This window comes from Manihot esculenta, chromosome 4 (assembly GCF_001659605.2).
Source record: "Manihot esculenta cultivar AM560-2 chromosome 4, M.esculenta_v8, whole genome shotgun sequence".
In the NCBI taxonomy this organism is placed as follows: Eukaryota; Viridiplantae; Streptophyta; class Magnoliopsida; order Malpighiales; family Euphorbiaceae; genus Manihot; species Manihot esculenta.
This window is the reverse complement of record NC_035164.2, coordinates 31565779-31592617: the sequence shown is the minus strand read 5'-3', so window position 1 is coordinate 31592617 and position 26839 is coordinate 31565779. Positions and strand designations below refer to the sequence as shown.

The following is a 26839-nucleotide window of genomic DNA, read 5'->3' as shown; positions in this document are numbered from 1 at the left end:
AAAATATTTTTATTTTATAATTTTATCTATTTAATTGAATAAAATAATTTATTAGTGAATGTGAGAAATTACGGTAAATTTTCATATAAATAAATTATTGAAAAGTAATTATAAATTTTTATCATGTTATTTTATTAATTGCAATTAGTTAATAAATTTATGATTACATAAAAATTAAAATTTGTTTATAAATTAATAAAATGAATTAAATTTTAGATATATAGTTGAAAATTTTTTTAATTATTTTTATGTAAGAAATATAAGATATTATTAATATTTGTAAAATATTTTTATTATTTATAATAATGTGATAAATAATAGGAAAATTTACAAATAAATTAGTTCAATTTTAGAAACTTTGGAAAGGCAAAAAATTTATATAGTGATAAATTTAAAAAATTTAGATATATAATTTTGTATGAATTTTTTCGTTGCTTTTATTTATAAAATATAATATATTATTAATTGTTATAATCTATTTTTATTATTTATAATTATATTCAAATATAATGATGATTGTAAAATTTTTATCAATATTAGTAAATTTTTAAATTTTTGTAAAAATGTGATAAATAATAGAATAATTTACAAATAAATACCTTAAATTTTAAAAATATAGATAGAAAAAAATTGTATAGCGATAAATTTAAAAAATTTGTATATACAATTTTATATGAATTTTTTTTGTCTATATTTAAAAAGTATAACAAATTAATTGTTATAAGGTATTTTTATTATTTATAATTATTTCAAATATAATTAGCATTGTAAAATGCTTGTCAAAAATTTTAAATGTGTTTGGTTGATAAATATCCTATTTTTAATTTTTTGAAAAGTTCAATTTTAAAGAAATTACTTTTTAAAAAGTGTAATTTAAACGTGTTTAATTGATAAATTAAATTTCAGAAAATAAAAGTATACTAATAAAAAATAACCTTACTATAAATTTATGTAAAGTATTTAAAATATAATACTCAATTTAATAGAGAAAATTACATTGTTAAATACTCAATTTTTGAGACTCACATGATAATTAATAAAAAATTAAAATTTTTTATGATAATAATAATAATAATTGTTACAAAACATATACATATACATATTTATATTTAATTTAATTAATTTATTTCTTAATTTAAATATATATATAACCTATACAAAATTATATAACAAAATTTTTTATACATTTTATCTATCAACAAATATAACCTTCAATATTTTATTAATTTTTATTTAAATATTTAACTATGAAAAGGGTAAAATGAAAATTATAAAAAATAACTTAAAATTACTACAAGAGAAATTTACGTAAAGTAAACTAACTTTCTGAGAAGTTATATACACAGAGCAACCAAACAAGATCACATATCAATACTTTCCATAAACTTAAACTTCTCTTACCAAATTACTCCCAACCAAACAAGATCACATATCATACTTTTCAGAAACTTGAACTCAACTTCCCTTACCAAATTACTCTTAACCAAACGAATTCTAAGTGCATATGGTGTTATGCATCTTAATATTTAGGAAATCAATCTTAATGTTACATATGGATATTATACATGTGAAATTTTTAATTCAGAATTTAGTATTAATTTAAAGAAAAAAAAACTAAAAATATATTATATTATAAAATATGCATTTAATTAACAGACTATCAATTCAATAACAAATGCATGCTACTAAATGTTAAACAATTCTAGTGATTTCACTTAATATTTTATACTGACATAAATTTTCCAAGTAGTTCACACATTTGTAATCTAACAATTTTCTTTGTTAACAACCGTAAATTTCATTTTGGCTTAAAAAAAGGGGATAAAAGATACAGCAATTATATTTACAATAAATCAGGCTCCTTTACACGGTAATATCTAATTTTGCTTTTCTTCTACCTCGTGAACTCTGTTCAGTGATTCTTCAAATGCTTGCAGTGCAACACCATAATGGTCAAGAGAAATCACCCCCTCCTCCACAACTTGCAGAGCACTTTTATGCAACTGATTAAACCACTGAACTCTATCAGTAGCATCAACTCTATTAGACCCATGATCTGGAATATATAAGCGCTTGTAATCTTTCTTCCACCGCGACAGTATATACTTGGAAGGTATCTCCTCTACTCCATTGAAGTTGAGCACACACAAGGCATGGCGGCATAAATAACCGTAGAAGTTGAAGCAGCTGCAAATGCATCGAACCTCTCCAGCACTTCTATTATACAGGACTTCATAATCTCTAATTTCCCTCCTATTTCCTTCACACATAACACGCTCCTTAACCAAAAATATTATTATTGGTCCATCAACATGTATCTGTGTTGTGCTAAAACAAGAATACATTTCTTCTACCTCAAATTGAAACTTCTTAAATATCTCCCTAGTGTACAGTTTTGATAGCTGCAACTCAAAAGAACATCTGGTCTTTAACATGGGGCCAGAGCTTCTAGACTCAATATCTGCATTAGTTTCTTCTTTATGCTTTTTTTGTAAGGCTAGTTCATACTTGTCAAGAAATTCCTTCAAAGGAGTTTGTTTGTGCACGTATCTATCAAAAAATGGGTTCAATGCCTCACCTGGGAGGGCAGCAGACATTCCAGCAAAGAATGTGTCTTTTAAATAAACAGGAGCCCATCGAACTCGATCTTCATACAGTGATCGAAGCCATTCATGATCAACAACTCCAAATCGCTGGACCATAAATCCCCAAGCTGCTTCAAATTCAATCACTTTCAAAGTCTCATAAACTGCTTTAATCAAGGCTTTTCTGATTGCGTCATAGTTGAGCAATCCTCCCAATTTTTCTGGAACTCTTCTCATGATGTGTGACAAACCAAAACAATGATGAGATCTTGGAAATGCTTCTGCAATTGCACCCTGCAAAACCTTACACCTGTCCGTAATAATTGTTTGAGGAGCACACCCTGATAGACATGTAAGCCATGTTTTGAACAACCAAATGTAAGACTCTGTTGTCTCACCTGCAAGTAAGCCACATCCCAGTAAAACAGAATGACCGTGGTGATTTATTCCAACAAATGCCACAAGTGGTATCTCATATTTGCTGGACAAATATGTGTTGTCAAAGTAAATGACATCATTGAAGTAGCCACATGCAGCCCTTGACCTAGCATCAATCCAGAACACATTTCTCAAATGCCCTTCATCATTAAGATCCATCAAATAAAAGAAGTTTGGATTAGTCAACTGCATACGACAAAGGTAGTTATAAATAGCCTGTGCATCACCCTTCTTAAGATTCAGTTGATTCGGAAGTTCATTCCTGATTTCTCTTGCATTTGGGCTTGAGTTCCCAGTACCCCCTGCATCTATTACAAGTGCTCGGTACAACTTAATGGTTCGCACTTCTGCATCTGAACTTGGCTGTGACTTCCTTTTGTTTCCAGTTCCCATCTTTTTAATTGATTTGTATATCTTAGCACCTAAAAGGTGGTTGTGTTCAAGTGTAACCTCCAGCACTCTCCACCTTTTGGAGTCCACCAACCTCATCCTTATCATTGCAGGACAACCAGTTCGTGTTTCCTTTCTTAAACGATTTACATCTTTAATTCTTTTGAAACCCTGGCTACTGCAGCAAAGCACTGCACCATACTTCTCTCTACTGTTCCGCTTGAACCAAGAATTCTTAACTCTAACACGAAAACCCACCTCCTTAGCATAGCAATTATAATAATTATAAGCATCATCATAAGACTCAAACTCCATTCCAACGGCAGGCGGAACAAATTCTTTCCTTTCTTCAGGCATGCCATTTTCACCATGCAACTCAGATATCTCACCATCCTTTACTTTCTGATGCTCAATCAACTCATTATCAGGTACCTGTTCAATGCCACGGGGGGCTTCTGCCATCTGTCAAACAAAATAAATCTTGCTATAAGATAAATAAGCTATACATCAACCATAATATCAAAGAAACAAAGAGGTGAAAACATTTAAATATAAACAAAATCCTGAAATACTATGCCACATCTAGCACAGCTGCTACAAGCACCTAACTGCCACCTACAATGAAGTACCTTTGTTTTAGTAGTATAAAAAGACTATTGTTGAACAATATACTTCCCCTTGATGAATATCATGATCATCATTACTACCAACTATAATCTTAATTCCATAACCATTATTGACTATCTATGGTTATTGAAATGAAAAGCTCAATAGAATGATGACGAGCCCCAAAAAAATGGTAGAAAGGAGTGGATAATTCATGTGCCATCTGCAAAGAAAATATAATATTACCTGTCTCTGAAACTCCTCAGCTCCCAATCCTGAGGGCCATGGAGATTTAAATCTTTAAAGAATCTCCCAAACTGGATCGCCTAAAATAGCAGTAATCAGCTCACTTCCATTCAACATAGAAAACGTTAACTAACAAGGAGAATGAGAGAGACAAGATATAAGTGAGGGAGTACCTCATAATGATTTAAAAAAAAAAAACAATAATAGCAATATGAACGATCCCACAAAAACCAAAAGGCTTCTGATGCATCTAAGATTTCACACTATTTTACAGAGTTTGCTAATAACCAACCCCAACAAACTTCAATGTAACAGAAAGCTGGACATCAAAGACCGTTAAATCACTTAACGCCTATCTTGTTTTGCTTATTTTGATCAGCAAAAAACACAGGGTCGCTCATTTCCAGGGATCAATTGGCGCAACACAAAGTCACCTCCCTCAGTTGAATGCCACTTATGAACCTATGATTCACAAGTGAATTGGAGAGGTAAACGCCTCACCTACTGCCCAGGAAGTGGCCAATTGCAAGGGTCATTGCCCCCTTCCTAAACTAAATTATTAATATTAAACAGAACATAACCTAATAACTAAAAATTAATAACTGAACTGTAACCTTGAAAATTGAAGAATGCTAAAATGGAGGATCTAAACCAAACCTAGCAACACGAGGACCAAAACCAAAATAAAAGACAACAAATCGATCAATCAGAGAGTCGTAAAAGCCCCAAAATCGAGAGAAAACTAGCAAATTACCAACAAACAAGCAAAGTTGTTCCATTTTCTCCATAGATAAACCGGAAATGATAAAAATTATCGATAACAAAATGTACCTGGATTAATAGTTCTTGGTGGACTAAATCAAACAAGCGACCAAGGAATCGCTGGCTAAAACAATCCAGAATTATACCTTTTTTGTTAATTTCCCAAAAATTACAAAAGGAAATTAGAATTTCTGCAAAGACAAAGGTAATGGGCTTGAGCTTAAAAGTTTCGAGCTTGCTGTTCAAATTTTGAGCTTCGAAATCAAAACCCTAATTGGACCTAAAAGTCAGGGCTAAGGCTATGAGACTCGGAGGAGATCTCCAGGCCTTATGGTGGGATTAGTATTCTGTACGAATTTTTTTCTGTATTTTTTTGAAAAAAGTAATTTATTTTTTTATTATTAGACTGTAATTTAAAAATAATATAATATTGTTAATAAAAGTTGTACAACATGGGCCTTGTTTTTATTGTTTTTTTTTTAATTAAAAAAGTTTTCGGCACACTATTTTTTTAAGTGTTTCTAAAATGTGTAAAATATTTATCCATATAATACAGGAGGCTATGTGGGAAAAATAAAAAGGGCAAAAACGTAAAACTGAATAAAAAGAGAGAACTGTATGGAATTGAGGTCCATCAAGGCTTATGCAGCTGACGACGAACCATGAGCCTTGGTTTGTGGGGAGCGTACATCGTTTGCCCGCCAAACTATTATTCGACTTGCACCGTTGAATTTATAGGGCACGCTGATTTTTTTTTTATTTAACCGCAGAAAAAGCACCCCAATGTTAAGAATAGAACGTGCACAACTCTTCCTTCCTCTAGCAACTAAATCGTGGAAAATAATTTATATTTAAAAAATATTTTTGTATAAAATAGTTTCATATAAAATATTTTTTAATAAAATAATTTATTTTTATTATTTAATTTTATTTATATAAAAAAATCTTAAAAACATCTTTAAATCTTAAAAAATTAACTTTTTTTTAGCATAGATATATTTTATTCGCTTACCTTGTTATTAGAGAAAAAAAATTTTAGCATGGATAAAACACATACATACATGTAACTAAAAATTTATACTAAAAAAGTAAAAATGAGTCTAAAAATCTACACTAAAAAAGTAAAAATAGTCATCGCTGGAAGAAATTTTCTATTTTCAAATTATGTCGTACCACTCCTACACAATCGAGAAACACGTCACCAAATAAATCATTGCCAATAGAGATGGCAGTAATGGACCCTACAACTACTCATCAAGCCATTTGAGACTAAATCTACTAGTCATCTTCTATCATTCTTTACATTAACATAGAGTATAGAATTTGTGACGTCTCTTTATATAACCAAAAAAATACAAATACATATAAAAATAAAAATATAACATACAAATAACAGCCTTATAATCTCTCAAGCAATAAGCCCAAGTAAAAATATATAACCACCAAAGAGCTACATTTACAATTAACCTAGCAATGGGTGGGGAAAAATCTATATCAGTTCAAAAGAGAGTTTTTAATTAGTTACTATACTAAAACATAAGAAATATTATTAGCTCAATGACTTGTTTAAACTTAATCTTTCTTTTATCCATTAAAAAATAATATTAAGTAATAATATTATGGTAAAATTTAAATGTTTATAATATATAAAAAAATATGATATAAGATTGTGACATGTGTATACGTGAATCAAAAATTTATTTATTTAGTTGGACCAGGTATTAAGAAGTTCAATCTATTTAATATAAAAAATCAGACCACCAACACTCTTGAGTTTATCTAAGTGCAGAACGGACAGACCGATCGACTTTCTAAAAAATTGAAGAGTACGAACAAACCGATATCTTCAAAAGTCTTTACTACAATAAGACTTTAAATGCCAATATGGCTGACTTTAGTAATCGGAATGAGTTCATTTCTATGTAGGTCGGATGAGTTCAACATGACCCGATGAAGTTAGAATAAAAATGTTGATTTCCTGTAAGCTGGTCACCTCTTAGTTCAGCACAAGAATCATAAGTGTGCATGTAGAGGGTACGAACTAGTTGATTTCATATTTATTACCTTATAATTATCATTAATGTACTGTCTGATATATCTGTATAAAAGTATATCTGTTCCATAGAGGTATTTATTTAAAAGTATTTATGCATCAGACTAATTTAAAAAAAAAAAATTTCTCTCGAAAGAGGAATCTATCTCTCTCTTTGACGGTCACACTGAGAGAATCCAAAACCACCGTTTTCTTATTTTCTCTGCTCTATTTTACTTCCTTTTAACTCCATGAAGTTTTTAAATCTGACTTGAACGTAGAAGGATCTCTACCGAAAACTTTTCCAGTGATCTCCCGACAATTTTTTTCATCTTACAAATCCCACTATTTTAAGTCAAATATAAAGAGATTTAACACCTCACCGAATCTCACGATTATCAAATGTGATTTTACTTTCTCTTAGATAATTCAATGCAGGATTAAAGTAATTATTTGAGATTTTTCTTTTTTACATACAAATATTGATATAAAAGTAATAGTATAAATTAAGATTACAATGGATTTTAAAAATATTTAATAAATAAGTTAAAGTTAAAACTGAGTATAATAGCATATTTAATTTAATAATTAATATAAAATTAAAATAAATTAATAAATAACGTGAGATGATCAAAAGAGAGAAAAACAAATAGCATGTTGTCTCCTAGTTGGGATGGCATGCGGCATCACTCCCTCGATCTGAGGATTAAGTCTCCATAATTCCCTTTTTCTTCGATAAATAAAATATAACAAAATAATAAAATAATAGGACACATCATATAAAATTATAAAAGCAGTTAATTTTTAATAAAATAAGAATAAAAGTAGTTATTAATTATCACTAACTTATTAGATTTTAAAAAATTTAATAATACAACAATTATATTTACAAGGCTGTATTATAGTTAATAAGTAAAATCTAATCTATATATATTTTTTTATATGTGTATATATATTTAATAAGTAAAATTATCATTTTAAAGCTACGTTTACTTCACGAAATGTTTTTAGTGAAATATTTTTTTTATATATTTTTTACGTTTATATCATTTAAAAATAATAAATAAAAAATATTTAAAAAATTAAATAATTTTTAAGACATTACTGAACCTTTTATATATAAATTTATTGACTCATCAAACTTTTTTATATCTAATTTTATCAATGTTGTTTGTTTTTTAATATTGCAACTAAATATTGGAAAATAATTTATTTTTCAAATAAATGGAGCATAAGTGTTTTTTATATTGTACACCCATCACTAGAGACGGATTCGATAATCTATTTGTAGTGAATATGATTTAAATGTTCAAGACATTACAGAAACAAGTAGCCAACAAGCCCGTCTAGCTCAGTTGGTAGAGCGCAAGGCTCTTAACCTTGTGGTCGTGGGTTCGAGCCCCACGGTGGGCGTCTGTTTTTTGTTTTTATAATATTCTTTATTAATTTTTTTCCTTTTTTTTCTTTTTTCCTGAGTCTTTCTCTTTTTTAATTTGTTTTCCTTTTTTTTTTTCGTCTTAAATGTTTTATGTTATATTCTTTTTTAATTTTTTTCTTTTTTCCTGAATCTTTCTCTTTTTTAATTTAAGGGCTGTTTTTATATTCTTTTTTAATTTTTTTCTTTTTTCCTGAGTGAACTCTTTTTTCATTTAAGGGCTTTTTAAAATTTTTTTTTAGTCTTTATGTTATATTCTTTTTTTAATTTTTTTCTTTTTTTCCCGAGTCTTTCTCTTTTTTAATTTAAGGCTTTTTTTTTCCTTTTTTTTTAGTCTTTCTCTTTTTTAATTTAAGGGATGGGAGAGTTTATTGTAATTTTAATGATAATAGAAATTGATTCATTATTTATTTACTTTGATTGAGGAGTACACATGAGTGAAAATTAAACCTTTTTGTAAATATGAACAGTTTGAATGATTTCATTAGGCATTCATCAAACCCAACTAAAATAAAATAATTTAATTATGAAAGTAATCCTTAGTTCTGCAGCCAAAGCTGCAAGTAAAAGAAATTGAAAGCTGCAAGTCCAGAGACAAACCAATATGGGATCACATAAGGAGGTGCAGATTCATCATGGACAACCTGAAAGATTTTGTTTGCAGACAAATATTATCCTTTGGTTTCTGTAGGAAAATGCCAAAGGAAAAGACAGATTTTTTTTTTTTTTTTAAAAGAGAGATATTAAATTAAAAGAAAAATAAATAATGGATCTTCTTCTGCTATACATGCATTGCAACAATCTGTAGTTCAACCTAATTTATTAATTTTTTCATAATATTTTATGATTTTTTTTAAAGAAGAGGCAGATAAAGAATTATTAAAATAAAGAGTACATAAACTAGAAGCTATAAATTTTATTATTAGTGTGAGAAATTATGGCAAAATTCGCAGCTGCAAATCTACAAAACCAGAAGAAAATATATAAATAAAGCATCATTGCTACATTGTAATTATATTATGAACTAATGAATTTCTAGATTAAAAACAGAAGTTTATCAGAATCCATAATTTCAAAATAAATATAAAAAAATGTTAATTATAACCCATAATTAACATGCGCATTTTCCGAGAAAATCTCTATTTTCTCTTAAACAGAGTTTAAAAAGCAAAATGTGCCTGAAATTGAAAGGAAAAAAGAAATATAAATCAGTATATAATTCAAGAGCTAAAACATGCAAGACTATGAACGAGAGAAGGAAAAAGATAGAGAGAGAGAGGGAGAGAGAGAGAACATCAAAGTCCTAAGTTGCCATGTTCTCCCACAGCTTTCTTGAACTTCTAAGAATGCCATGCACACAACAAGAAATAAGAAGCCAGCTAGAACAAGAAGAAGAAGAAGAAGTTCAAGAAAGCTGTGGAAAAGCATGACAGGACCTTTCCCCAATTTTCTGCTCTCTATTCTCACTCATGGGACACAACATAATTAAGCTCTCAAAGAGGGAAAGAAAGAGATATATAGAAGGAGAAAGGAAGAGAAGACAATGAGAATTAATTAGGACCACCCCTTGTGTGTGGAATGAGAGCAGGACCACTCATATAAAAAACCATGGGATTGATGTTGATAAGGATTGCCATTATGTTTGAGACTGAATTTTTGGAGGTAATATATTGTTTTTTGTTTAATAATTAATTTTTTTAGACTATGTTTGTGAATGAATTTTTAGAGACAAAATATAGTTTTTTTTTAAATAATCAAGATTATTTGAGAATATTGTTACCTAGAGTATTTATATATAATTAATTAAATATACAAAATATTTCTTTTATGGTAACATTTATAATTCTAGTTTCGGTTTAAAAATTCTCTATTTTGATTTTCCCTGCCTTGAATAAAGGTATTTCATTAACCATGCGCAAGCAAGAATCCGATGACAAAAGATTGGATAGATTGGGAGAGGAGACAAAGGAAAGGCCAAGTTTCAATTCCATCTAGAATGTTACCAAAGATTGCTATAATGTTCATAAATATATAGCTATCTATTTTTTATTAGTAAAAAATCTATTTTTTTCATATGTGAAGATTGTATTAAAATTTAAAAAAAATGACGATATAATTATCAAACTAATAATACCTAACAATCGACGTGGGATTCGACATACTCTTCACCGGATTTAACATGCTTTCATGTCCAGAATATTACTGATGTATGACATATTTATGAGAGATCTAATTGATACTATATTAAATTTGGATCAGATCTAACTCACACTATAAATTGCTAAGGGATTGGCTAGTTAAAAAGAGAAGTGTCTATAACTCATATAAGGGGCACGTTAATCCTACAATCGATGTAGAATTTAACGAATCAAATAATAACAAGTTTCAAAATCATAAAATCTAAGTTTCAAAATCATAAAATCTAAGGGGCCGAGAAGCACACACTCTAAACATTTTAAAACTATATACAAGCTTTATAATTTATGGCACGCCCTATATATATATATATATATATGAATATATTTCTTTAAAAATAAATTAACTTTTCATTTTGACTATAAAAATATTATATTAACTTTTTTAATGTACTCTAAATGAAAATGAAAAAAAAATTCAATATATAAAATTTTGTACCTACCATGTCGTGTGGTCATTAAAACTTGTTCCACGTTAAAGTACGTGTGGTAGGGGGGAACGTACTTGTAAAGAGCCACCGTCGGCCATGGGTGGTACTTGGAAATTATTTTTATATAATAATTTTCAAGATAATTATGTAAAAATAAATTTACAAAATAAATTTAATTAATAAATTAAATATTCATGTTAACATTGAAATATTTATTTATATTACATAAGTTTCATTTGAATATTTAATTTAATAATTAGTATATTATTTTTGCATGAATTTATATTATAATAATCATATTTTCTATAAAATAAATTACTTTAATAGTGAGAAAGAAACATAAATTTTTTATAAAGAGATTAAAAATTAAAATTAAAATATTAAATATAAAATCACGTAAAATTTAATTAATATATTTAAAATTAATGAAAAAAAATTATATTTTTAATTTTATTATAATTATATTTTATATTTTTAAATTAAAATTAATCTTTTAAAATTATTTTAATTATATTTATCGTTATTTATATTTTTTTAATAAAATTATTATATTATTTATTATGTCAATGTAATATAACTGTATCATATTAGTAAAATTTAAAATTAATTATTAAAAAAAATTTATATTTTATTTTGATTATAATTTCATTTTATATTTTTATTTTTTAATTAAAATTTATTTTTTTAATATTTGATAAAATATACTTAATAATTAATTAAAAATTTATAAAATTATTATATTATTCTTTTTACTATTAAAAATATTTAAAAATTATTATTATTATTATTTAATTTTATTTTAATTTTTATCAATAATTTTATAATAATAATATTTTTTAAAACTTATTTTAATTAAAATTATTATTAGCCAATTTTTTTTGAATCCGTTTAATATACACATTAAACTATTAAAAAATAATTTAAAATAATATTTAATATAATTCAATTTAAAAATATTAAAAATAATAAAATAATTTTTTAAAATATTTTTTAGAATTATTCTTTTAACTTTTAAATATAATATTAATTTATCATTTTTTTAAATTATACTAATATCTAAAAATATTTTAAAAATTAAAAGAAATAAATAATTATCAAAAAAATCTTACACTTTTAATTTTATTATGATTTACTTTAAATTTTTAAAATATTATTAATTTTATTTTAAAATTTATTAATGTAATATATTTTTGTAATATGAGTAATGTGATAATTTTGTTAATTTTTATTCATATAAATAATGATAAAATATAATTAAAATAATTTTAAAAAATTAAATTTTAATTAATAAAAAATAAAAAATATAATTATAATAAAATTAAAAATACAAAACTTTTTTTACCATTAATTCATACATTTATTATCAAATTGAAACTAAATATAACAATTTATTACCTATTCTATTTTTGTTAGTTATTAATTATTATTGATTTATTAAATTTTATTAAAATAATAATAAAAAAAAACTAATGAAAAGGAAAAGTAGGAACTAATTTCGGCCTGTGGGCCCGTGGTGTGCATGCCCCCGAAGACGGATAACGTAACGCCGACTCAATTCTAAATTTACAATAATTCATGGGTAGTTTGGTCATTTCAGCTAACCACGAGCACAATAAGAAGAGGTCTCCACCCCCAATGTATCTTCGCATAACCATTCAAAGCTCAGATCTCGACCTGATCCTAATCTCTTCCTCTCTTTCAAGGTAATTCTCTCTCTTTTAGCTTCTGACGTTCTGCCGATTTCGGTATTGAATTTGACTATTATTTATCATTGTCTAGATTTCTTATTGATATTGTGGTTAGCTGAGAACTTTTGATTCTGTAGTGGTTTGTGTTGTTCGTTGATTTTGATTTTTTGTAATTAATCATCCGAGTTGTGATTTTAGATCCTATTTGTTATATTATTCCTTTGTTCTTTTAGATCTGTGGATATTGGAAAGTGGTTTTCGATGCCGTAGGTTTTTTTACGTTGTTCGTTGATTTTTGTGTAATTGAGTTCTGATTTTAGATCCTATTTGCTGTATCTTTTAGATCTATGGATATTGCAAAAGGACTAAAATTTTAAAGATCATATATTTATATATGTATGTATGTATATGAGCTTTAGATTTATGCTTGTTTTTTACTTCATTGATTTGGTATGATGTGATCAAGCATATGGCCTATTCTCTATGGGTATGTTCTCTGTTTTATTTAGAATATCTCTAATATGAATAGATTGATCCTTGGTAATGGGTTGTTCAGAATCATAACCGATTTGGTAAACCTTTTTCCTTTGTTTTGTTTTGTTTTGTAGAAATTCAGTTTTTTTGGTTGATCTGCCAAAATTTAATAAGTAAATGTTTTTTAAGTCACTCTGTTTGGCTGTCAATGCTTTTAAACTGACGTTAATTTGATTTCTTTCTGGCTAACAGATGCAGATCTTCGTGAAAACCCTAACCGGAAAGACAATCACCCTGGAGGTGGAAAGCTCAGACACCATTGACAATGTTAAAGCTAAAATCCAGGACAAAGAGGGAATTCCACCTGACCAGCAGAGGTTGATCTTTGCTGGTAAGCAGCTTGAGGATGGCCGCACACTTGCAGACTACAATATCCAGAAAGAGTCCACCCTCCACCTGGTGCTCCGCCTTCGAGGTGGCATGCAGATATTTGTTAAGACCCTTACAGGGAAGACAATCACCTTGGAGGTTGAAAGTTCGGACACCATTGACAATGTCAAGGCCAAGATTCAGGACAAAGAAGGGATTCCTCCAGACCAGCAGAGGTTGATTTTTGCTGGTAAGCAGCTTGAGGATGGCCGCACTCTTGCAGACTACAACATCCAGAAGGAGTCCACCCTCCACCTGGTGCTCCGCCTTCGTGGTGGAATGCAGATTTTTGTGAAGACTCTTACAGGGAAGACCATTACTTTGGAGGTAGAGAGTTCGGACACGATTGACAATGTCAAGGCCAAAATTCAGGACAAGGAAGGGATCCCTCCAGATCAGCAGAGGTTGATCTTTGCTGGTAAGCAGCTTGAGGATGGCCGCACACTTGCAGACTACAATATCCAGAAAGAGTCCACCCTCCACTTGGTGCTCCGCCTTCGTGGTGGCATGCAGATATTTGTTAAGACCCTTACAGGGAAGACAATCACCTTGGAGGTTGAAAGTTCGGACACCATTGACAATGTCAAGGCCAAAATTCAGGACAAAGAAGGGATTCCTCCAGACCAGCAGAGGTTGATTTTTGCTGGTAAGCAGCTTGAGGATGGCCGCACTCTTGCAGACTACAACATCCAGAAGGAGTCCACCCTTCACCTGGTGCTCCGCCTCCGTGGTGGAATGCAGATATTTGTGAAGACTCTTACAGGGAAGACCATCACCTTGGAGGTTGAAAGTTCTGATACTATTGACAATGTCAAGGCCAAGATCCAGGACAAGGAGGGTATCCCACCAGATCAGCAGAGGTTGATTTTTGCAGGAAAGCAGCTTGAGGATGGCCGCACTCTTGCAGACTACAACATTCAGAAGGAGTCCACCCTTCACCTGGTGCTCCGCCTTCGTGGTGGAATGCAGATTTTTGTGAAGACTCTTACAGGGAAGACAATCACCTTGGAGGTTGAGAGCTCAGACACTATTGACAATGTCAAGGCCAAGATTCAGGACAAGGAAGGGATCCCTCCAGATCAGCAGAGGTTGATCTTTGCTGGTAAGCAGCTTGAGGATGGCCGCACACTTGCAGACTACAATATCCAGAAAGAGTCCACCCTCCACCTGGTGCTCCGCCTTCGTGGTGGCATGCAGATATTTGTTAAGACCCTTACAGGGAAGACAATCACCTTGGAGGTTGAAAGTTCGGACACCATTGACAATGTCAAGGCCAAGATTCAGGACAAAGAAGGGATTCCTCCAGACCAGCAGAGGTTGATTTTTGCTGGTAAGCAGCTTGAGGATGGCCGCACTCTTGCAGACTACAACATCCAGAAGGAGTCCACCCTTCACCTGGTGCTCCGCCTTCGTGGTGGAATGCAGATTTTTGTGAAGACTCTTACTGGGAAGACCATTACTTTGGAGGTAGAGAGTTCGGATACTATTGACAACGTGAAGGCTAAAATCCAGGACAAGGAAGGAATTCCACCAGATCAGCAGAGATTGATTTTCGCTGGAAAGCAGCTTGAGGATGGAAGGACCCTTGCTGATTACAATATCCAGAAGGAGTCTACCTTGCACCTTGTCCTCCGCCTTCGCGGTGGTTTCTGAGTTTTGGTTGTGTCTAGTATGTTCTTAATAGCTACTAGTAATGCCTTGCCTTAATGGCTTTAAATAAGTTTTTAAACCTCCAAGACTTGTTATTTTGGAATGGTTGCGAGTACTTTACTAAAGCTTTTGAAATGGCCGCTATAAGGTCATTGGTACTTTTACTTCAAGGGTTAATAAAGTTGGCTTGACTTGCCAATATAATATTCTGGAATTACGATTCATGCTTTGTGCTAATTGGGATGTAGAGAATTATGTTATGTTAAATTCTTCCCGTCTTCCGAGTATGTTCTTTGTCGTGTGTGAAAGCCAGTTATGTTGGTCACTGCAATTTTAACGACCAGAGTGTTAGCGAAAATGGGAAATTAGCATGTCGGCTGAGATTCGTTAGGCAAAAATTTAGTTGTTGTACGCTCTGCCTGTGGCTCACATGGGACTTCTGTTTTCAATTTCTACAACTTGCTGTTGGCGTTACCCTCCAGTTTTCAATATGGATCAAGGAACGCGTCATACAAGATTCCAGGATCGAATCCAGCCAATAAGAGAGCGCGTGGAGCCACGAAACCCATACTGAACCCAAATGCCTCCACTACAAAAGACATCCACAAAAAAGAGACATCTGAAAGGAGTGGTGTAGGCTGTTCAGTTAAAATATTATAACTCTCTTCACAGAAACAAACGCGCAAGCAGACCAAATGGCATGGGCTCTGCTCTCCCCTCTCCCACCTTCTCTAACAGCTTATGCCGCCAAAATGAAGAACACAAACTACAGAAGAAGAGCAACTACAATTATACTAAACACCACAAACAGTGAAGGCGGCAAAAACAAAGGTAAAGATGATGCCCCAGCATTTAATCCTTTTGGTTTTGTCACAGATAATCCTTCCAGCCGTAGTGCCATCCAGCTCCCTGAGAGCCCTGCGGAGGACGGCAATGTTGGCCAAATGCTTTATGTAAGTTTGTTTTGTTCTTGCATTCAGACAAACATTTGCTGTAGTTCTATTGCAGTATATTAAATGATTCTCTTTGGTTCTAGAGGATCGAGGACAAGGGAAAGGAATATGGTTCATATGTAAAATCCGGGAAGTTTACGTGGTTTGTTAGAGAAACTGGTAGAACTTATCTCCGTGGCAACATTAATCAGTTCATCCTTCTGGTAAATATTGACGTACTTTGTTTAACAAGTACCTTTTTTCTTGGGGATGCAGGATCACCTGAGAGCCAAAAGGGAACAATTGTCTTTCTACATGGTGCTCCTACTCAATCTTATAGCTATCGAGTTGTCATGTCACAGGTTGGTTTACCCGGTTTCCGATTCTGCTTTCTATTTTTTTCTCTTGGGTTTAATTTTGAATGTTATGATCTAATATTCTAACTAAAGTCTTATGTCATTCCTTACGGCAAATCAAGTTGTATGCTTTGTACAACTTCTTGCATCACAACTTTAGATTACCATATACCTGCTTCCGAGCTTCAACTTTCAGCTCATTATGTAAAATTTCTTATTTATTAAACTTATTAAAAAAATGTTTAAAGCTTATTTAATTGTTCATCATCATTCATCCATGCACTTTAAGGAATGTTCTGTCCTTAGTAATATATGATCAATACTGATCTTATTAAGATTTTCATTCTATTACCTTGAGAATCAGTTGGCAAGAAAGATCTACGAAAATGAATGTCTTTCAATATCAATAATATGTAGAACAGACCAATCAGGGGCCCTTTTGATCATCTTATGCAAATTGTAACTTCACCTGCTCTATCCGTCTTCTAAAAATCAATTCTGCTATTATTTGTGATTATTTTATATCTTTTTGCCTGTTTCTTGCATAGATGTCAGATTATGGGTTCCACTGCTTTGCACCTGACTGGATAGGGTTTGGTTTCAGTGACAAGCCACAGCCAGGATATGGTTTTGATTATACAGGTTTTAATTTGGTGTTAATATCATTTTAATGAAAATTAACATTTTATTTCGCAGTGTGTCTCACATCTCCCAATTTCTACTGCGCAGAGAAGGAGTTCCACGAGGCACTTGATGCATTACTTGAAGTTCTGGACATTAAATCTCCATTCTTTCTTGTTGTTCAGGTTCAGAAGAAGCTTCTGAATACAAGCTATTCATTTTCAGTTGTGGCAAAATATTATGCTGGGCATCTATACATTTATAAAACATCCTGAATCTGCATATACTGGTTCAGTAATTTTATCAATTCTTTAAAAGCATTATTCAACTAAAGGTATGCACCTAATTTGCATTTCTTACATTCTTCCCAAAAGGGTTTTCTTGTAGGTTCATATGGATTGACATGGGCCCTGAAAAACAAGAGCAAGATATCAAGGATTGCAATTTTGAATAGTCCACTGACAGTTTCATCTCCCGTCCCTCGGCTATTTCAACAGCTAAGGTTCTGTGATTATTCTGTTGATAAAACTGCTCATAATATGTTGCATTGTGAGGATCATATCTTGCAAGCCTTGCGTAGTTTGATGCTCACTTCGTAGTCTCTTTTGAGAATATCCAGCCTTTTTTTTTCCTTAAATTATTTTCTTCTTATTTCTATTCATTTATCATGCAGAATTCCTTTCTATGGAGAATTTACCTCCCAAAATGCTATTATGGCTGAACGCTTTATTGAAGCAGGTAGCCCGTATGTATCCAAACTGTAACCAACTTCAAATTGATCCTCTGGTTTTTAGTAGAACAATCTGTTTCCATCATACAAGGTTTAATGGAGTTTCAGAAGATGTTTCTATCAAGTTCTGTTTTTCTTCAATCTTTGATCGCTGTTCCCAGCATGATATCCTTAATATGCTGTTGGAGGAATGACTTGAACAATGCAATTGTTTAACAGCTATAGATTAATCCAAGCTGCTGATTATTTAGTATCTGTGTAGATTGAGATTTGCAAGTTGTTCTGATAACTTCTTGCTCGTGTTGTTCTTTTACAATGTAAGAATTACTTTTGCAGTTATGTCCTGAAGACAGAAAAGGCTGACGTTTACCGGTTACCATATTTGGCAAGCAGTGGACCAGGATTTGGTTTGTATCTTGATTTTGCTTTTCATTGAGCTGAAAGCTTATGCACACACACATATATGCCACGTGGCAGTGTTGTAAAATGCATCTATGTTGCACTTTTTTTTCATAAGATCAACATTAGTTGCTTGTACATAATTCAAGATTGTTTTTTCAGCTCTCCTCGAGGCTGCAAGAAAGATTAATTTCAGAGATATTTCAAGCCAAATAGCCGATGGCTTTGCAACTGAAAGGTAGAATGTTTTTAGTCTGTCCGTTACATGATTTTGAACAATATTTGCTGAATTTCTTTATACACTTGATAGAGAAAAGCTGATTTTTCACTATTCACTTTCTTAACTTCGCATTATAAATTCTTCAGATGGGATAAACCAATACTTCTTGCTTGGGGAATAGTAGACAAATATTTGCCTCAATCTGTTGCAGAAGAGTTTCAGAAACGAAATCCTGATATTGTTAAGCTGAAGTTGATAGAAGGTGCTGGCCATATGCCACAGGAAGACTGGTAATTGTTCTACATGCCCTATTTTCATTCCCCATTTCTTTTTCCTTTCTTTTTGGGACAAAGTAGGTTTCGACTAGCACTCGAGACCTCACAATTCTGGAAATATCTCCATTGCCAATGAACTAATGCCCATTTGTTGTTTTCCTTTCCTTTTTTTTTTTCCTTTTTTTTCTTAACTGACTTGATAGGCCTGAGAAAGTTGTGGATGCTCTGAGATTATTCTTTTAAATTCAGCACATGAATTAACAATGTGATTATGTAGCTGCGCAACCGTTAATTTTCAGTTGCAGTTCTATTTGGCTGAGGTGAGAAACTTTAGCTGCTTATTTTGGGAAAATCTTTCAATAGCCAAATAATATCTTACATGTCCCCCTTGGTTTTCAAAAATCTCGTACAGATCATACACAAGGAGACTCTGAGCAGCAATCCGACCACAGCAAAGATGACCATGAAAATCGAGAGAAATTGAGAGAAAATACCTTAATTACATTTTCTTTTTCTTTGAGAATGCATGTGAGTGGGGTTATGATCAAACTTGCTTGTATTTCATGCATAAGCTAAGGCCAGTAGTAGAAATAAAATAATAATAATCTGATGCTCACGTCCATGCTTTTTCTGATGATCAAAACTAAAGCTTTTAGTTATGAAGTCAAATATATGTAAGTAATGAAAATTATTTCTTTCAAGTCTACGGGGAAAAGGAACTATTATCATCACTTGTGCACTTCCGGCGATGGTCTTGCTCATGCATACTCCTCCTAAATTGAATTTCAAAATCGAATAAAATTACAATTAACTTTAAAAATTTAAACAATTATATTAAATAGCCATAATATGCAAAATTTTGGCTTTTTGATGACAGGTCTGTAACTGTACTGCAACTATTTTGGACATCTGAGAGACAGCAGAAATACCCTAGGTCTCAAAATTCAGTACTCGAGTAAATTGCAACTGAAGAGAGGCAGATACAGAAGCCCTAAACTCTACTAGACTAGTTACCAGATGCTGCAGCTGCATTTGTATTTTGGGATCACTAGCCGACACTAACATATTGGAACTGGCATGATTGCCGAGTAGTTTTATAAATCATTGATTTCACCTGTTCTGTAATTAATGGCACAGCCATGAACCCCGCTGAAATTAAATTTAACTGGGATACTTCTGGCTTGCGGCTTTCGCATGATGTTTTAGATTGAACTACTAATTTATATCGCTGAAACATCCTTCAGGAAAGTACTATTCTTCCAAGTATCACATGAGTAGACTAAACATTTGCAGAAGATGTTGCTGTGGACAGAAGGGCAGTGTTTTAAAACAAAATTGGGTCAAAGTAACTAACTACCATTAAACGATACTTGAATAGGTCTGGACACAACCACCTTTCTGCGTAAATGAGGGCTGCGTTTGACACGGCAGTTTACTTCACTTTCTTCTTTGGCTTTCTACTGTTATTGGTAGCCTTCTTGTTGGATTCCCTTTTTGCTTTAGCCTGTTTATCACTGGTTGCTCGGCGTGGTTTCTGCTTTCCATCTTTTCCATCATCACCATTATCATCAGCAGCAGCATTGTCATTTTCATGACTTGCCTTGGACTTCTGTTTAGTTGGAGGCTTCTTGACATGTACTCTGGACTTTAATTCTCTCTTTGATTTAGCCTTTCTAGTTGCTTCCTCTTCCTCTTCCTCTTCCTCTTCCTCACTTCCTGCTTCATTGGCATCATCTTCCACTTCATCTTCGTCATCATCCTCGCCTTTTTTTCCATTTGGAGTTTTTCTTTGCAGTGCTCCTGCTGCTTTCACAGCTTGCCCTCCACTCAGCTTCTGCAACTCTGGTACATAAGCTGTTGTCTAAAACCAGAAGTACAAGCCCATAAAGTAAACTACTATTATCTTCATTTTTATTTAAAACCATGTATATACTTCAACAACTGAGAAATAAGCAAAAAAGCAACCAACTATTATATAGCTACTAAGTACTTATCGAGATGTGAAAAGATAGCAAAGACTACTGAAATCGATAGAGCAACAACAATGATCCGATAAGCTCTTTGTTAAAATAACATACCCTACCACCAGCAGCGATAAAATCAATCTTCTTCCCTGCCATAACCAAAAAAACTTATCAATATCTGTACAAGATTGAATCAACAGTTTTCAAGAAACAAAAACTCTAAGAATCGAGTTAAGATACAAATTCAAATAACAATTACATCCTTATCGCATTCTTAAAACAAAATGATAAGTATCAATATGCATAGAGAGGAAGAGGTAATGTGAGATATTATGTATGTCAGGAGCCAAACCATCAACAAAAGCCTCAACTTCTATTCATTTTTCAATGACCTGTAAGAACAATTCTTCATCAAGATGATCTCTCACATCAAAAGTATCTTACCATTAACTGTTCCAGGCTTTTTGCCCCATCGAAAATGAAACAGCCATTCAAGAGGAAAGTGGCTGCATTCAGCATCAACTTGAACCGCATATTGAATAACCTACAGATATGTTTCTTCTATTCTTCAAGAAAATTGCATGCTTCACAGAAAAAAAATTTTACAACTGCCAATAAGACTCTTCATAGGAACCAGAGTACTTTGCTCCTACCTCCTTGATGCACTTGTGTAATGTTACACAGCTTTCTTTAGACAAGCTGCAAGCAGTTTGCAGTGGATGAATTCTGGCCTGTAACAGAGCAGAAGCACATACTGTCCAACTTTCAGTATTTGACTTGGGCAATAGCAATGATATGAAAAAGACAATTCATAAGATGATATTGTTATGTGAAAAATAGTATACCTCAAGAAACAATTATGGCAAAACCTTGAACCCCATCTAGTTGTGGCCTATGGCAGCCAGATTCTCTATTATATAAATATTATAGGCAACGTCACGATGATGCTTCTTTTCATCGAGAATTTTAGCCTAACTTACTTTCCATATTATTTTGGTCAAGCAACTCCTTGTTAGCACATCCCCTATTACCTTTTGGTGACCAAACCAAGCCACCCTAGACAATACTTTTGTCTATTTTAGTAGCTCCACCTTTTAAACTCATATTATTTCAACTACATTTGGTACAGGACTAGTCCATTTCACATATTTCATTCCGTTTGCACAAACTTGCTAACATATTATATCTTCTGAGTCCTGCGATTATTATGCCTTAGAAACTCTTAAAGTCACATACAGTAAAAAGAAACCATTTTACCTTGACCTGAAATTAAGAATTAAAAGTTAAAAGAAACAGAATAAGGAGTTGTTCGAGGCTAGGGTTTCACCAACAACAAGTTACATAAAACATGCCTTGATGTACTTAAATTCAAAGCTCTAATATTGATGGAATCATTGAGTGCTAAAATCTGTCTACAGCTTTAATCAAACATAAGATTGTCATTGGCGTAAAAGTGCACTAACTTGGTATAGCACTTCATCTGCAATCCAGTTTCCAATGCCAGAAATAAAACTCTGCAAAGATGAACACAGGTTACTATCACGTCCCATATCGACGGTTTAAGGAAAAATGAAATTGTATATAATAGCTAGCACAAGTCTACTAAATAACTTTGGGTTAATCATTTTAGACAAGTGAAAAATGGTCAAAAGATATTTTGGGCCGAGCTGTTATAATTAGTATAAAATTGTGCAGCCTAGTAGGGCTGTGAGGAAAGGGCCACACGTGCGGAATGAGGTGGAGCTGCCCGAAACACTAGCAAACCATATTAACTGAGGGTCTAGTCCTAGCGTAGCAATTGAGTGTGAAGCACAACCTTTGCGAAATTGATCGGGGAGAATTATCACGTCCCACACCGACAGTTTACGGAAAAATGGAATTATATATAATAGTTAGTATGAAATTACAAAATAATTGGAAATAACCATTTTGGACTAAGTGAAAAATGGATCCAAAAGTTTTTTAGATCAGTTTGGACCAGGCTGTTACAGATTCAGTCAGTATTCAACGTTACAATTAAAGCTTTGAAACCTTGTGAGCACGCTGATCTATATGGCTTTGTACTATGGAGACCTGAAACAGCAATCTATTGTTCTTGAACTGAAATATTTTTGTCCCAAACTAACACTTGGCACTTCAGGGTCCTATAAAACTGTAAATAGGTTCAAGCTGCAATACAAATGTGGTTACAACTTCTTTATCTAGATTATTGCTGCTTAAATGCCATGATATCTAGTATACTCGATTCATACCCATATTCAGCCATAATATTTTCAAAAAGAAAAGGGATTCTTAACTATGCATTTTAAAATTTTGATGTAAGGTGACTCCTTAATCTTTGTTATAGCTGCCTTGTTCACTTGTACCTTCATGTTGTATGTTATCTTGTAAATGGTAAAAAAAAGAAAAGCTTAGTTTCTAACCTGATCAAGTAACAGAGCCTTTATTCCCATTTTTTTCTTGTGTAAGGATTCATAAAATTCATCAAATTTCATTGGCTCCAATAGTGCATCAGGGCCGAGCTCAGAAATTGGAGGCACAGAACCTGGCTGCATCCAGAAAACAAAATAAATAAAAGTAAAGTGATGAATAGCCAATAAGATGCCTACCAAGTTAGTTAAGCACAGAAACTTTTATCTAGCAAATGGTAAATTACATCTTTGAGCAAGCGGACTTTAGCAAATCTCCTCTTATCAGTGAAAGAAAGCTCCAGTCCATCATCTAACTGCAAGTGTATTCCACATTGATTAACTGGCAAAATAGGGGCTAAACAATTTGAAACAATAAGTGCATGCTCACTCATCCCTACAGATTTATGGTCGCTCAGGCAGAATGTAAAATTAAAAACAGTAATATGATTTGCAATAATGCATATTGTACATTATACTGTTCCTTTATGCTATGCATAAGAGAAGTTTTACGCTTGATTTTTCTTTCTTCTTTTTTTTTTCCCTATAAAATATCATTTTTATAAGATCTCCAAAAGAACATGGTTACCTTGAAAAATATAACTCCGTAAAAGGTATCCTTTATACCTTATTTAGTTTCTAAGCATTTAATCAAAATATAACACCCCCAAATTCAATTGAAACCAAACACAAGAAGCTCAAGAAGCTCACAACAAAAACATGCAAGCGCAAGTACAATCTCGAAGAGCAATACTTACCACATACAGGTAATACATTATCTGAAAAAGGCATGGGTAAAAACTTAAAATATTTTAGTCCATGAATATGTGCTAATTCTTACTTCAATAAATAGCTTTGAATATTTGGATGGCCACTCATCAGAGTCATTTATGGCAGACCTGTAAACAACACTCCACTGTGATTAACGTTTAAGATCATTCTGCAAGTGGAAATCAGTATAATAAAAACTGATATCTCATCTGAAGAGAGATGCATCAAGTCGCGAAAAGTTCACCAATACCCTGATCTTCCATTCCGTTAGATACATTGTCATCATATAACTTATTACAGTCACAACCTGATTGACAAGTTAATTAAAATATAGTCGCACAATGAATGAGACAGTCTCATTCATCTAATAATATCTTATTAATGACCCAAGATATTTTGATATGATATAATACTCGATTTTTATAGTATCTTAACAATGATGAAATTTAAGAAGAAAACCAAATTGAATTTTACTCCTTATCTTTTAGCGAGTAGAAGTAGTGTTCTTTATTATTTGTTTAGTACTACAGGCTCCATTTTCAGTGTCCTTCATAGAAAATCATCAAGAAAAAAAAAACAAATAAATAAATAATTTTTTTCAGTTTTTCCAGGGACTTGTTTATGATTTCTTTAACAATCAAACCTTCTCTTTTGGGCTACAGTTTCCTATTTCTAGAAGCAACTTAAACATGATATCAAATGGAAAAATCGATGGAATCACCAGTATGCTACTAAAAATTTCAGTTACTGGCATCTTTGCAAAGAAAAGTCGTTGTTACATAATTCTTCAGCATATAATTCATTTTGCATGCAAAACAAGCATACTGCAAGGATCTGCACTCTAGGGCAGAGCAGAACATGACTTACCTCTTATATTTGGTAACAGCAACTCCCTTGATATATATAGCACCAGCCATCCCTGAAAGTTAAATTTTAATTTATGCACAATGAGGCTACCAAAAATGCCTTTCCTCAATCATATAAGTCGCTCAAAACAAGAGCAGATAAAAGCTCTGAACTTTGGATTTTTGTTTTTAGGTAGCTTACAAATGTTTTTAAAGACAGATTTTATAACACATTTCCAATACGGCTCTCAGTTCATCCATTTACAATCACTGAACAACAAACACAGCCTCCTCCTGTCCAATTACTCCATTTGCATGTTGCAACAAAATAGAAGCTTCAAAACACAGCATTCTAAAAAGTAAAGCCTACATGATCTCCTTATTTTTTCTTTCGCTCAGGGACAACACAAATTCTAATTCAGTATTATATGTTCTAGAGATTTGACAGCATACCGAACTGGAACGAAGGGAAGGGAGGGGAATCAAGCTGGAGCCAGAGGTTCTTGCCCTTGCGAAGAGCAGAAATTACGGTTTTTCCCACAAGAGAAGACTCGAAATCCGAGGAAGAGACCCCGTCGATGACTTTAGGGTCATTAGCTATGATAGCTTTCTTGATCCTCTTGCCTAAGCAGTGCTCTTCTACGGCCCTTCTCGCCGCCTCCACCTCCGGTAGCTCCGGCATTGTCTGTAGGTTCGTTTCCGGTACTGTAAGCGGAAGACTGAAGCTTGGGCGTAGAGAGAGAAAGTAGGAGCACTGTGGCAAATTCTTCCTATATCTAATTATTACTATCTAAAAATTTTGAATTCTATCCAACTTTATATATTATAATTAATTATTTATATAAAAAGTATTTTTAATGACAACTAAATTAAAAAAATTATAGATTTTTTAATTAATTATTTTATATAAATGGCATAATAATAGGAACTCATCACATAAAATTTAAATAAAAATTTTTCCTAAATTTGAATTCCTTTTAAATTTTATTCAAATTCATATTAATAAAATTCAATTGGCTTGAGTATTTGTAAGTATTTAATCGGTTGTCATCTTTTCTTATCTATATATAAATATAGAGTTTTGGTATTTATATATATTGGTTAAATTATTTTTAATAAGAAATTCTATTGATGGATTGAATTATAAATTATAATATAATTTAAGTTTTTAAATAGCTTGTATTAAGAAAGTATTTTTTGAAAAAAAATATTTTATTGTGAAAAATATTTTTAAATGAGATAAAATATTTTTTATTATTTAATTTTAATTTAAAAAATAAAATTTATTAATAAATTTACATATAAATTTTTTAGTAAAAATTTTAAAGTGTGAAAAATTGTTTATTTTTTAATTGACTAGAAAATTATTTTTTTTTGAAACAATAGAAAAATATTTTTTAATTATTTTTTAAAAAAATATTTGTAAATGAAACAAACGGAGAATTATAAATAAAAAGTTTATTTTTTATTTTATTAAAATAATAAGACAAAGTTAATTTAAATATAATTAAAATTAATTTAAAAATTATTGTAATTATAACAAATTTAAAAGTTGAGAATTTTTTATTCAAAATTTAAAATTTAAATTATAAGTGAAAATTTAGGCCAATTACTAATAATATTTAAACTTTGTATACTTTATATAAAATCTAAAAATACTATAAAATTTTTGTAAATGTGATTTATCAAATATCGAAACTTCAAATTTAAATAATTAAAACTTAATTAATTAGACTTATTTACTTATGTTAGCATTAATTAACTACAAGTGACCTTTTGAGTAAACCACTAATTCATGATTGAATCACTGACCCATCGACTCAGTTCTGATACCGGTTTAACCTTGGGACCGATTTAACTCACTGATTCAGAAAGTCGTCTGGGATGATAGGCACGACATCTCGATTCCACTCGGAATTAAAAGAAGAAAATCTATCAGAATTTAATTAATAAGAAA

The 26839-nt window shown here is 31.6% G+C and overlaps 4 protein-coding genes and 1 non-coding gene across 10 annotated transcripts; 3 read left to right on the top strand and 2 right to left on the bottom strand.

The window, feature by feature from the left end:
- Positions 1-1778: 1778 nt before the first annotated feature.
- LOC110613948 (protein FAR1-RELATED SEQUENCE 6) lies at positions 1779-5349 on the bottom strand. Of its 4 annotated transcripts, none has more exons than XM_021755379.2 (3): positions 5097-5349; positions 4266-4394; positions 1779-3875 (listed from the first exon to the last, which is right to left on the bottom strand). In XM_021755379.2, exon 3 carries the CDS (start codon positions 3873-3875, stop codon positions 1878-1880), a length of 1998 nt encoding a protein of 665 aa, XP_021611071.1. In that variant the 5' UTR covers positions 4266-4394; positions 5097-5349; the 3' UTR covers positions 1779-1877. The 4 variants fall into 4 exon arrangements, with proteins under 4 accessions (XP_021611071.1, XP_021611070.1, XP_021611074.1 ...); XM_021755378.2 differs by having other exon boundaries at positions 4266-4345; XM_021755382.2 differs by having other exon boundaries at positions 4266-4336.
- A 3050-nt stretch (positions 5350-8399) lies between these two features.
- Positions 8400-8472, top strand: TRNAK-CUU. Its single transcript has one exon. It is a non-coding gene; the product is annotated as a tRNA-Lys (tRNA).
- A 4205-nt stretch (positions 8473-12677) lies between these two features.
- LOC110613784 (polyubiquitin) lies at positions 12678-15578 on the top strand. Its single transcript, XM_021755090.2, has 2 exons — positions 12678-12823; positions 13535-15578. The coding sequence occupies exon 2, from the start codon at positions 13535-13537 to the stop codon at positions 15362-15364; it is 1830 nt and encodes a 609-aa protein (XP_021610782.2). The 5' UTR covers positions 12678-12823; the 3' UTR covers positions 15365-15578.
- A 146-nt stretch (positions 15579-15724) lies between these two features.
- On the top strand, positions 15725-20094 carry LOC110613786 (cis-3-alkyl-4-alkyloxetan-2-one decarboxylase). 2 transcript variants are annotated; one of them, XM_021755092.2, is made up of 13 exons: positions 15725-16314; positions 16398-16473; positions 16570-16655; positions 17198-17291; positions 17379-17455; positions 17645-17772; positions 17944-18015; positions 18337-18407; positions 18562-18637; positions 18766-18909; positions 19098-19214; positions 19307-19422; positions 19772-20094. In XM_021755092.2, the coding sequence occupies exons 1-11, from the start codon at positions 16057-16059 to the stop codon at positions 19135-19137; spliced, it is 1122 nt and encodes a 373-aa protein (XP_021610784.1). In that variant the 5' UTR covers positions 15725-16056; the 3' UTR covers positions 19138-19214; positions 19307-19422; positions 19772-20094. The 2 variants fall into 2 exon arrangements, with proteins under 2 accessions (XP_021610784.1, XP_021610783.1); XM_021755091.2 differs by lacking the exon at positions 19772-20094 and having other exon boundaries at positions 19307-19510.
- On the bottom strand, positions 20078-25668 carry LOC110613783 (formamidopyrimidine-DNA glycosylase). 2 transcript variants are annotated; one of them, XM_021755088.2, is made up of 10 exons: positions 25336-25668; positions 24905-24956; positions 24108-24165; positions 23515-23583; positions 23282-23407; positions 22322-22372; positions 21512-21589; positions 21303-21402; positions 20973-21007; positions 20078-20755 (listed from the first exon to the last, which is right to left on the bottom strand). In XM_021755088.2, exons 1-10 carry the CDS (start codon positions 25562-25564, stop codon positions 20327-20329), a joined length of 1227 nt encoding a protein of 408 aa, XP_021610780.1. In that variant the 5' UTR covers positions 25565-25668; the 3' UTR covers positions 20078-20326. The 2 variants fall into 2 exon arrangements, with proteins under 2 accessions (XP_021610780.1, XP_021610781.1); XM_021755089.2 differs by having other exon boundaries at positions 20078-20728.
- Between the last annotated feature and the right edge of the window lie 1171 nt (positions 25669-26839).

Bases quoted from the DNA above. Each gene is read 5' to 3' on its own strand.
- LOC110613783 (XM_021755088.2), bottom strand. From the start codon at position 25,564: ATGCCGGAGCTACCGGAGGTGGAGGCGGCGAGAAGGGCCGTAGAAGAG. The intron at 21,008-21,302 runs GTAAGATACTTT...TGGTTATGGCAG, and splicing joins AAAGCCTGGAACAGTTAATG to GGAAGAAGATTGATTTTATC. The intron at 20,756-20,972 runs GTATGTTATTTT...TTCTGGTTTTAG, and splicing joins TTATCGCTGCTGGTGGTAGG to ACAACAGCTTATGTACCAGA.
- LOC110613786 (XM_021755092.2), top strand. From the start codon at position 16,057: ATGGCATGGGCTCTGCTCTCCCCTCTCCCACCTTCTCTAACAGCTTAT. The intron at 17,773-17,943 runs GTTCTGTGATTA...TTTATCATGCAG, and splicing joins CGGCTATTTCAACAGCTAAG to AATTCCTTTCTATGGAGAAT. The intron at 18,408-18,561 runs GTTTGTATCTTG...TTGTTTTTTCAG, and splicing joins AAGCAGTGGACCAGGATTTG to CTCTCCTCGAGGCTGCAAGA.
- LOC110613948 (XM_021755379.2), bottom strand. From the start codon at position 3,875: ATGGCAGAAGCCCCCCGTGGCATTGAACAGGTACCTGATAATGAGTTG.
- LOC110613784 (XM_021755090.2), top strand. From the start codon at position 13,535: ATGCAGATCTTCGTGAAAACCCTAACCGGAAAGACAATCACCCTGGAG.